Genomic DNA, 12,208 nt, shown 5'->3' on the forward strand with positions numbered 1-12,208 from the left:
TGAGGCGGCTTGGGACGTGGAAGCGGCCGAGCCTGGCCCGGAGACCGAGCGTGGAGCCGCTGTGGCGGCCGAAGAGCAGCAACCCCTTCACGCGCTCGCAGGAAGAAGACTGGCGGCGGCGGAACAAGACGGTCCTCACCTACGTGGCCGCGGCCGCGGTGGGCATGCTGGGGGCCTCCTACGCGGCCGTGCCCCTCTATCGGCTCTATTGCCAGGTAGGGGAGGCGCGATCAGGAGGGGCAAGGTGCTGGACAGGCTCCGGTCAGCCACCCCTGTGCGGGATCCTTTTGGAGGCTTGTCTCCGGTTATCCCCAGAGAGGAAGCGGGCTCAAACTGTGACTTCCCCCAGGTCACCAAGGAAGCAAGTGGAAAGGCTGCAGGTGGATCCCTAGGCCCCATAGTGATCGAGTTTGCACCACGCTGCAAAGAAGATCTGTGGCTGCACTAATGCATTCATTCTGCGAGCCACATATGGCCTATGTGGTAAATTTAATCCTGCAAACAAGTGTTCTGTACTCCTACTTGTGCTACTGGGGTTATACTTTGGATGGGTCATTTCATCCTGAGGCTTGAATTAGGCTATTCCTGTTAATATGTAACTATTATGTACTTACATTGAGCACTCTTTTAGGTCAAAAGTTGTAGTGCAGTGGTTCTGAGTGTGGTCCCCAGGTCATGTTGATTAAAGAGGATTCAGATTCCTGGGTCCAGCTCTAGAATTACTGAATTAGAAACCCTGAAGGGCGGGAGCCAGCAATTTGTAGTTAAGAAAGTACTCCAGCTGATTTAGAGGCTGACTGATGTTTTAAAAACACTGACAAAAGTCTAGTTTCCCCAACTTTATGGATTCCTTTGTTCTTTACTAGTGGTATGCGGCCTCGATTGGGCACTGGGTCACCTGTGAAGCTTCGTGCCCAGGTCACCTATCCTAGAAATTCTGATGAGAGTCTTCTGGGACCTGGAATTGCAATTTAATAGTCAAACCACAAGTGAAAGCTAAACATTGTGTCAATTCAGCGAGTATTGAAGATAGCGATTCCTAAATATTGTTCCACACTGGAGTCAGCTACAGAGCATTGAAAAATCCTTATGCCCAGCTTTGCATGGTGGCACATGCCTGTAATCCTGACTCTGAGGGAGGCAGAGGCAGGAGGATGCGAATTCAAGGCCAGCCTGGGCAACTTATCCAGATCCTATCTCAGAATTTAAAGTGAAAACAGCTGAGGATGTAGATGTAGCTGTGTCAAGCAAGGCTTTGGGCAGAATCCCCAGTACCCCCCATACCCCTCCAAAAAAGGTCCTCATGCCCAGTTTATAAAAGGCCTTACCATGTAAATCCCAAAGTTGAGTATGGGAGCCAGGTATCAGTGATTTCTCGATGTGCAGCCAAGTTAGGAAATCAATAGTTTTTCCATGACTGATATTTATAGCAGGGATTGACTGTTTTTCTGCCTGGCTTATTTCCCCTATCTTTATGGAGACCTATTTACTGTTCTTTTGGATGGTGAAGCAGTAGAAATCAAAGGGGCTTTGAAGTCCCCTAGTGTCAGTATTTATGTGGAATGTTCAATAACTTGATTTTAGGAGGAAGAGTGTGGAATGTGAGTTTTCTCCTTTGAGGCTAGACAGGACCAAATATAAACACCAAAGCTACTAGTTGGTTAGATGGTAAGTAGAACTGAATCCAAATCAAGGGTAGATTCTACTCAAACCACCATGAGCTGGAAGGAAGTGATTCTGTTCCCTCAGGGATCACTGCACAATGTTCGAGGACAATTTTGGTTGACAGAGCCTAGGGAAACAGAGGCATAGGGTGTTACTGGCATCTGGTGGAGAGTAGGGATGCTGTTAAATATCCAGCACTGCACAGGATGCACCACCCTCCCACACCCTCCTAACAAAGGATTATCCAACGCCAACTGCTGAGGTTGAGACACTGCTCCTAACTATTACAGTGAAGTTGTGTGTTTCTGCATTGCAATTGTAGGGCAGAAATTTAAGAAAAAGAATGTAACTTGTACTGCTAAAAATCAAATTGGATGCTTTAACAGTGATATTTCCATAAGAACATGTCTATTATTTCTGTAATCACAGAATTTTAACCCGGAATACAGAATTACTTACATAAACCACTTCATGCAGTGATTTCATTTTATGAGCATGTAAAATGTAACCCAAAGAAAGTAAGATTTATTCAATCAGTGGTCAGAGCCCCTTTCTGTTTGTTAATTTTAATTTCTTGAAGCACTTACCTTAGAAATTTGAAGATCTATATTCAAAAAAATACATAGTAAGGAATCTTGAGGAAGGGACAGTTACAAATTTTGTTATTCAAGTAACTCAGATTCTTCACAAAAAGGAATTACATCTCAAACATTGTAACCTTCTTAGGTAAAGGCATACCTACCTGTTAAACAAGGATGAAGACTTGTCCTCTGCATCTTCTAGGGTTGTACTATTATTCAGTAAATTGCATGGCAGTTGAGTGAAGCAAGGCGACTTGTGCAACAAGCAAGACAAGTAACATGTATTTTATTGGGAGTTTTCCCCTAGCCTCAAATTCTTTTTCCTACTTTGCTGCATAATAAGAGGTAAATTACCTGGAAATAATCAACAGTAATGAAAACAAGCATGAAGTGTATGGCACAATTATTCTGATCCGTTGACTGTGACAGGCAGTGACTGAAGGAGTCAAGTACTCCCTTTACCTGGTGATACTATAAAAGTTGCATTATGTAAACTAGTAAAGAACATAAAACATAAAAATACCTATGTGGAAAAATACTTATGCTGCCTCAGAAAAGCAAATATAAAAGTGAAACTACAAACTAATTTGGATGTTAAAAGATATAATATGGCAAAGGACCAGGCAGGAACATGGAAAAGTGGATACATTTTAAGTATTTTCATTGAAACGATCAGGTCATGAGTAAATTTTGTAGTGGTGTTTTTTTTTTTTTTGTGGTATTGGGGATTGAACCCAGGGCCTTTGCACTGCACTACATCTCAGCCATTTTTTGTTTTCAGAAAGGGTCTCTTTATGTCTCTTAAGTTGCTCCCTTTTATTTTTTATTTTCAGAAAGGGTCTTTAAAGTCTGTAAGTTCCCCAGGCTGGGCTCAAACTTATAATGCTCCTTGCTCAGCCTCTGAGAGGGCTGGGATTACAAGCATGTACCATCACATCTGGCTATATTTTATTGCTTTTAATGAGTAACAGTCAATTATACAATATTAGCAATAAAAAGGTATATTTAATAAAAAGCTATGCTTGAAATTCTGCATTCTATTATCAGTAATAAACTATTCATCTAAAGATTCTGCTTCTCCCAAATGTCTAATTTTTAACTCATTTTAACCAAGGGATTGCTGAAAAGTAGGAATCACTTTAACAAATATAAAATATAGGCCCTTTACACTGTAAAAGTAGGCAAATCGTTGACACAGTTATAGGAAATGGTGATAGTATGTATAATCGGATTATTTAAAAATTTTTGTTATCCAATAAACAGATCAGTGCCTGAAAGCCTTTTCACATATTTAGTATCTTTTTTTCTAGACTACTGGACTTGGAGGATCAGCAGTAGCAGGTCACAAATCAGACCAGGTTGAAAACATGGTGCCTGTTAAAGATCGGATCATTAAGGTTACCTTCAATGCGGATGTGCACGCCAGTCTCCAGTGGAACTTTAGACCTCAGCAAACAGAAATATATGTGAGTGACTAAAGCAGCCTCTGGAAGATTACTTGTTTCAGTGTAAAAAATGTTTTGTCACAAACTTTTTTCACTCCTTGAAAGTGAACTTCAAAATACAGATTCCATGAATAATTTATCTCAAGAACCTTAGATTAATCATGAATCTATTAGTGCTTTGAAATGACTACTTTTGATAGTGCTATGATGTTACAGAATATGTCCTTTACCCTAAGGTAAATGATCATATACTTAAACTAGTAAATGTGTTTGAAACAATGAGAAAGATCATGTTTTTATTATGGCTTCCCAGAATTCTCAAGTATAGATGATATATGAAGAATGTGAAAATAACTGAAAGGAAGGAAAGGAAATGGGGAAAAAAAGAGGAATTAAAATATATTATATACAGGTACAAATTCCCTATGATGAATATGATCATTATATCTAAAATGTACCAATAAAATTAACTTTAAAAATAAAAAACGATGACAACAAAAGTGTTCCTGTCCTCTCAAAAAGAAAAAAAAAATCAGAAGACTTTTTAAGCCTTTTTAATACTTACCTAGTATTAGTAGATGCCATATACCCCAGGACCACCTAATCTGTAACTTTTTTGGTACCAGGGATCGAACTCAGGACATCCTGCTTGTCAGACAGGCATTGTGCCACTGAGCTACATCCCTGGCCCTAATCTGTAATTTTGACTAACTGTATTCCTGGGAGGATTTTTAACTGAAATACTGTCATTAAGTGAGGATTAGCTGAGAAGTCTTAATTTAAACCCTTCTTGGAAAGCCTGTATAAATTATAGTACTTGTCAGTTTAGTAAATGTGACCGAGTCTTTAATGATTAATTTTATGAATTATGATTTTGCTTGTTAGGTCTAATTACCTGGTAGTATGTAACAGTGAATTAGTATAAATAGCAATATTCTTTTTTATTTTTTTACACCTTGTTATTTTTCTCGAAGCATTAACAGTTTTTGGTTAAGTGAAGATTTCTGCCCAGTTAAGTTTACTCATTATAAATTTAATTTACTCTGATCAAGTAAGTTTGATATTAGTATTCTATAAAAAAAAAAGTCAGTCGTAGTTATGCATAATGGTACACACCTGTAATCCAGCACGCTGGGAGGCTAAGGCAGGAGTGTCCTAGCCTAGGCAGTTTAGCAACTTAGCGAGACCTTGTCTCAAAAAGAGAGAAAAAGAAAAAAAAAAAAGGTCAATCTAACATTTAAAATGTCATAAAGAAGCTAGGCCTGGGCTATGCTATGCTTGGCTTGTCCTTAGACACATTTTAAATAACTCGCACATTACTGCTTGAAGACCTCAGATATGCAGGAGGATAACCTATAACTATGCATAACAGAACCCTGGTTCTTCATTGACAGGCAAATAAAATTTGAAACTTAGGTTTGTGGAATATTCACAATTTATTCTGTCAGTCTTTGTATTAGTTTAGATTATATGTTACAGACTGAAGAACAGGAAAAGAAATATGGCTGTAGTTTATTAGGGGCAGAAAAGTGAACTGTATGAGATTTAAAGTCTGATAATGGGTATATGTTTAAAACAGGTGGTACCAGGAGAAACTGCGCTGGCATTTTATAAAGCTAAGAATCCTACTGACAAACCAATAATTGGAATTTCTACATACAATATTGTACCATTTGAAGCTGGACAGTATTTTAATAAAATACAGGTAAACACAACATAAACATTATGTGCCACAAACTTTGACTAAAATCAATAAAATGAAAATGGGGAGAGGAGATCTAGAAATGGAGGGAAGAGAAAATAGAGGAAAGGGAAGAAAACGAATCAAGATATGTTAAATACATGTACTTGCTCCCTAAAATGAATGTAAATCTTATATACTGCAAACGTACTAATAAAAATAAAATACAGGTAATTCGAATGTAAGCTATTTAGTGTGAAACTAGAATGTCTTAGTAGACTTATAATTTCTGCAAATTCATTTCTTCTAAATTTCAAGCCACTTTCATCTTCACTGTTTATATTTGCTATACACTGAGAGCCAAGCCAAATTATTCTCTGCTTTTCAGATTAGTACTGATTTTTCAATCCTTAAAGTAAAGCTCGGTCAGAGATGAAAATACGATGTTATTCTGTCACAGAATTTGACCTCAAGAAGTGAGCTACGATTTTGTTACAGGTAACAGAAATGTTATTAAATGAGTACCTTTCTATGACTTTTAGTGCTTCTGTTTTGAAGAACAAAGACTTAACCCTCAAGAAGAAGTAGATATGCCAGTATTTTTCTACATTGACCCTGAATTTGCAGAAGATCCAAGAATGGTGAATGTTGATCTCATCACTCTTTCGTATACTTTTTTTGAAGCAAAGGAAGGACACAAGCTGCCAGTTCCAGGTTATAACTGAACCGGCATCCAAGTCCTGCATCAGCTTTGTGAGGTTTGAAAAATCATGTGTCTTGAATTCTCAGTGGAGAAATATTCTACAGGATGAATTGAAACCTGCTGTGTTAAATGGTTTTCTGGTGACTTCACCTCATTCAAAATTGAGAGAAAAGATTCAGCTTTTATCACAAGAAACCCATAAGCCTCTGTAAAGTATGTGATTGTTTAACAACATACTTAAAGAGTTTGACGGTTCAAAATAAAACAAAACTGGTGAAAACTAAAAGTGGAAGAGGAATCACTAAGCCCTAATGACTTGCTCAAAGATTACAAGCTTTTTTTCAGATTTGATATTGTTTTCCTTTATGATCTTAGGCTATTGTCCATTCAAAATACTGATTATAATTACTTGAAATTGCAGTATCATGAAATTGAAATAAAATGTAAGGCTGCTAGCATTTACCATCATAGTTCCAATTCGCTGGATGTGAAAATGTAAGGATAGGATTGTGAAGGTTTACTGATACAGAAGTAAAAATTCTGAGAACAAAATCCTGTAAAAAAAACCAAATTTATTAAATTATTTTATTAGTAATTTATTTGTCATTGCAATTTATGTAAGTGAATGCACAGTTTATTCAAAATGTTTACCAGTAGTCTTTGTTCCAAATAGAAATACTAATTATACTAAAAAGGAAAACATTTAGCATTATAAAGAATCCTATTTAAAGGCCATCTGATGCAAAGTCTAGTGATGTTTAGGGCACTTGAAATATAATCAAGCTACAATCTTCAAGTCTTTGTAACAATTCTAAATCAAAGTATTATTTATAAAGAAGTGCAAATTGACTTTTACATTCAATTTTAGTTCAATGAAGGCACTCAGTATTTTTCCTGAATAACACATTTAGTTTCTCACATTTCCGGCTTACATCTTCATCTACTTTTATCACAGCTATGGGATGATTTCTTTTCTACAAGCAAGAAGGCCTATGCATCGTAAGATACTGTGATTAAACTGGTTGGCCTGAGTACTAAGCCATTTTTCTTCTGTTCGAGTTTTAAGTCAGTATTTGTTACACCCATATGCTACTGAAGTAAGAGTGTTGTCAGGAACCATAACTATTACCCTGGAACTGTTTACACTTGTTTAAACCTCATGATGGCAGAAGGGAGGTGGTCAGCTGTTGCTTTCACTTGTTGGTAGGTCTTGTGCTTCAGGCTTCAAAGCTGGACAGGGACTACTCTTTAGGAAGCTGGTACTCCTGTGCTGTAGTGAGCTGATCATCACTTTAACCTAAAATAAAAAGAAAAATTGGCCAATCTCCAGCTGTTCTTTTGCACTCCTTAATACCTTTTCTTTGTCTTTCTCTACTCAGGGGCTAGAAAGTGGTAGTCAGGTTGACAAAGGATGGGAATGTGCTTTTTCTTCCATAGAGGAGGATGTGAAGTGAATAAATAAAATGAATAGCTCAGTGGTGACCAGGTATCCATTAGTTAATGAGATGACCAGTGCAAAGCAAATGTGAAAACTCAGACTTCTTTAGAGCACTAGCACTTATAGGTTCTATTGGTCGTATTCAACAGGTATTAACTTCATATTAAAGCCAAATGCCTGATTTCCATAATAAGGTCTTTCTGTTCATCTTTTTTTGTTTGCGTTAATATTTCCATGCCATAAATCAGTTTATGCATTCCCAAGCTTCATTATTTTTACCTAATAATTTCTAGCAAATAAAGAAGGTATTTTATTAGTTCACAATAGTAATTCATGACAGTTTGAGTGATTCTGTTTAACAATCTGTCTGATTCCGATGTCCCTTATGTATGAACCATAAATAGTGAGTACAAAAAAGTGATAATTACACTAAAATTATATGGGCTGTGGAATGAAATTTGTATAAGTTGAAACTTTTACCTCAACAGTCACTGTTATTTTGAGCTCCTTTGAGGAGATGAACATCAATTTCTTCATAAATAGCTCTAAAAGAAACAGAGTTATGTATCAGTTTCAAAGTTCTGAGATGCTTTGTAATTGCCAGCACGATAAAGAAAACTTTAGGGTTCTATGGGGAGGTCAGGTCAGGTGGCATCAGTGAACACAAAGGTCTTTGTGGATGGATTCTAGCTTTCTTAAATTCTGTTACCTTCCCATGGCATGTACCTTTCAAGAAAGATTCATTTGGGCTGGGAATTTAGTTTAGTGGTTCCACCGCCTGCCTCGCAAGCTCAAGGACCCGAGTTCAATCCCCAGAACCAAAAAAAATATTCATTTTCACTTTTGATTAAAGGAAAATTGAGGCTCAAATTTCGGACTCTTGGCTTCTTGCTTAAAAAAAATCATTCAGCTTCTAATTTCACAACAGTTTTTAAAAATATTCACATTCTAGTATATTTAACCTCTTGATAAATCTAGACTCCTGAGCAACCTTTAGACTGTAATTATCATCTTTGACAACCTACATTTTTTTCTGTAACACCACTGAACTCTTTATACTCGAATATATCTTATATAGGTCTGCAGACAGAAAACAGCTATACTTGAAAACATGACATTCACAGGCTTGTATGCAAAGCATGGCTGAAAAAAGGTCTTATAAAAATTAGAGCACTTTGAAAATGTAGTCACCAACTTCGTAGGGCCTCAGCATCATCTGCAATTTACTGTGTGTCTCTAAAAAGTTCTGTCTCTCATTCGCTATGAAATGATTACAACTTTCCCTCTCCTTAAGACCCTGATCTCTCTCAGGAAAAAGCTCTTAAAAAAATTAAACATCCTAAATGTGAAAACCGTCTCGTTTTACCATCACCAAATCTTCAAGTCTGTTTTCCTCTGTACTCTTCAAGCTTCTATTGCCTTATCTACCTGTGACTCCTTAAACACTTCTTTAATCATTCCTTCTTCCTGAATTTTCAGCCTCTACCTCTTAACTATATCCTGGCCTGCAGCTTTCATAGGTGTTCTAGTATGTTTCACTTACTTGTGACGGCAGTACATTCCTTCACCCTGTGTCTCCTTGCAGTAATCACATCAATAATATTCCAGTTGCCAGAGAGTGCTTCCTATTATCTCTTCATGTTTAAATTCTAGTAAGTTATACCTGTGTTTTTTGCCTCTAGTTTGGTTCCTTTTTGGGGGGGTGGTTACCAAGGATTGAACTCAGGACCTTGTGCTTGCCAGGTAGGCGTTAGGCTGCTAAGCTATATTCTTCGCTTTGAATTTTTTAATTCAAGTTCCTCTTTCATTAAATTTGGCTTCTGTCCCCATCAGTTCACCAAAATGACTTTTATTAAAATCACCAGTGATTTCCATGTTACTTAATCTATTATCTATGTTTAATTCTCAACCTACTTGTTCTCTCAGCAATGTTCATCACAATTTTACATTTACTTATTGCTTCTAAATTAGTTTCGATATCTGGTAGCACATTCTCTGGTAACTTTCTTTGCTCTTGGTTTTGGTACTTCCAGTTCTTTGAATCTGCCAAAACTCTTTCTTCTGGGTCTCTGTACAAGCTGTCTGCTCAGTCTACCATGCTCTTGATCCCAAACTTGTCACTTGACCAACAATGTCACATTAACCTTTCTCTAATCCCCACTTGAATTAGTTCTGTTATATACTCTTAAGTCACTATATTCTTTTATACCATTACCACAAGTTACAAATATGTATTTGCCTACCAATTTGTAGCCCAGGCTGACCTCAAGCAAGTTAGAAACTTCTGCCTCTGTCTCCTGAAGTGCTGGGATTATAGGCATGTGCCACCATGCCCAGCTTAATTTGCTTACTCTGTGATGACAGGGAATACAGTATGTCTCTTGTCCAGCATTATGAGTTAGGCAACAGTCATAGTAAGTATTCAATAAGTGACACTTGTGTGTGTATGTGTTCATGGATATATGTTCTACTGAAGCAAACTCAACCTGGAGTTCATGGACAGCCCGTTAAATGAAAACACCAGACTTTTTCAACATGTTCCTGTGCTTTTCCTCAGAAGTTTCCCAGATTTCATGAGACTTTCAAAAAAACAAAAACAATTAAAAAAAACCCCACAGTGGTAGAATTCCAAAGCTTCACTTCTCCACCGTCTCTACTCTACTAGCCCACTCTTTTTTTTTTTTTTTTTTTTTTGTTTTGAACTCAGGTCCTTGCGCTTGCAAGGCAGGCCACCGAACCGCTGAGCTAAATCCCCGGCCCTACTGTCCCACTCTTAGCACCTGTGATAACCACAGCTACTTAAAGCTATCTCTTAATTAATTTGGACATAACTTTCCCATTATCTGTTTGGATACAAAAACATAAACATGAAGTTCTAAAAAGCATACTTGTTGAGTACCCCTTTCTTTAGCCACTCAATGATACATCTACTTTATCAAGCAGAGGTATCTAGGAAGTTTTCATTATCTTGAGTTAGGAAAAATACCTAACAGACTCAAGTCTATCCACATTCATAAATTATTCCAAAACTGATGACTACATTGAGGATTTAAACTTAAAACATCACACGCCTACACATGCCGGGCAATGGCCACCTGGGGATCTGGTGGACCTAGTATATGGCAGAGGACACCTTGTGTAGAGGAGACAGTTACTACTCACCCAGACACTGCTGGCATGGAAAAAGCCAGGTCTGCTGCTGTCAGAGCATGCAAAGGATGGAGAAGTCTAAACTTTTAAAATTTTAAATATCTCAGTTTTTAACTGTTGGCAATTGTTAGAGTATACACGTTAAATTCTACAGAGGGAAACCAAAACACAACTTTGGGCAAGATACAGCCTGCAGGCTGCCAGTTTCCAACTTGCTTTAATTATCTAACAATCAAGGTTAACCTCAAGCCATTCAAGTATATTAAAGCATTAATGAGCCTACTCTGCCATATACTCAACTGATAAGAAATCATAAAACAATGATACTTTAAGGATTTCAGGTTAAAAAGCAATTTCTACACTAATACTTCATTAGTCCACTTTAAGTACACTGTTGTGGTGAAACAAAAACGTTCTTATGTGTAAGTTATCTTTTGATTTAGTTCTCCAAGGAGAGTTAAAATGTCCTATCATTGTGGCATTAACTTATTTCAGCCATCAGTAAACAGTGCTCTTCTCAAGCTAGGGAGAACCTGATTTTTCTGCCAATATATCTATAAAGACTCCATGAGTACACATACTGGTTCCAGTTTTTTAATGTGCAATCCTAGCATTTTTATTTTTTCAGTCATAGGCCAATAGCAGTAAGACCATTAAAAGAGCCCCGCCGCCAAAAAGCTTCATGAATTGTTTGCAATAAGACCATCAATTTCTGCTGAGACTTTAATAAAGTTAAATGTATAACCAAGACCTGAAAGCTCTTCTATCAAAGGTAACCAAGACACCAATTAATCATTCTGTAAATGACTTACTCTGTAGTGGCAGCAGGAGCTAAAGGATCAAACTCCATTACTTCATAGTAATTGGGTGGCTGATCATTCTTTGTTGTCGCTTGAAAGAGACCATAAACACACATGCTTATCAAGGTGTACACACGGCACTTTCTTATACTTAATATAATAACACTGAATTTAATTTAGACTTCAAATGCAAGAGTTTAAGAAATACAACCAAAACAAGCAGACTGGTGTTCTGATGCTTGTCCCAAGTTCACCAAATGCAGGTATAACGAAAAGATTTCCAAACTTCAACTAAAGGTTCATTTACCTTAGTGTTTCTTAGTGTAAATACATTTCAGTTCAAAGCTGGCCTTTTTATAATGTTGACCACAGCAGTATCATCCTTGAATACTTGGTGTAAGTTGAAAATACAATTGAGCTCCTCTAACTTCAATTTTTGATTACTAATAAATCACTTGCAGTTTCATATATTCTCCTGAGTTTCCTTATTGGATGCAATAACAAGGTCTAGTGTACCTTGTTGGTGATTAGGCAGGGATGGCGGCCCGTGGTTTGATGGCGTGGTTGTGACGGTCTGCAGACTAACTGGCTGTAGTAACACTGAACTTGAGTTCTGTGGCAACTGAAGAAAGCATAACACACATTCAAACATACACTGTGCATTACATGTTCTTTAAGATTACATTTCTAGGCTTCCAAGGGGCACTGTTCCAAGAACCATATACACTCAACTGGATAAGAACTA

General features: G+C 37.3%; 2 protein-coding genes across 4 annotated transcripts in view; one reads left to right on the forward strand and one right to left on the reverse strand.

Annotated features, from left to right (window-relative positions):
- LOC104859643 (cytochrome c oxidase assembly protein COX11, mitochondrial) overlaps positions 1-7,402 on the forward strand; it is a 7,868-nt gene extending 466 nt beyond the window's left edge. The window contains 4 exon segments of the mRNA XM_033762971.1: positions 1-215; positions 3,557-3,712; positions 5,271-5,396; positions 5,915-7,402. The exon segment at positions 1-215 is cut by the window's left edge and continues 38 nt beyond it. Of these exon segments, the coding sequence (XP_033618862.1) occupies positions 1-215; positions 3,557-3,712; positions 5,271-5,396; positions 5,915-6,097 (680 nt within the window). The 3' untranslated portion in view covers positions 6,098-7,402.
- Positions 7,071-12,208, reverse strand: part of Tom1l1 (target of myb1 like 1 membrane trafficking protein) — a 41,888-nt gene continuing 36,750 nt past the window's right edge. For 2 of the 3 annotated variants that reach the window (XM_019206946.1, XM_019206945.1), the window contains 3 exons: positions 11,980-12,085; positions 11,476-11,554; positions 7,994-8,058 (listed from right to left, as the gene is read on the reverse strand). In XM_019206946.1, coding sequence (XP_019062491.1) covers positions 11,513-11,554; positions 11,980-12,085 — 148 coding nt within the window. In that variant the 3' untranslated portion in view covers positions 7,994-8,058; positions 11,476-11,512. Of the gene's footprint in view, positions 7,373-7,993; positions 8,059-11,475; positions 11,555-11,979; positions 12,086-12,208 lie in introns of those variants that run through there. The other variant, XM_010620202.2, reaches the window with a different exon arrangement.

This window comes from Fukomys damarensis, unplaced genomic scaffold (genome assembly GCF_012274545.1).
Source record: "Fukomys damarensis isolate Sample0158 unplaced genomic scaffold, DMR_v1.0_HiC HiC_scaffold_13, whole genome shotgun sequence".
Lineage (NCBI taxonomy): Eukaryota > Metazoa > Chordata > Mammalia > Rodentia > Bathyergidae > Fukomys > Fukomys damarensis.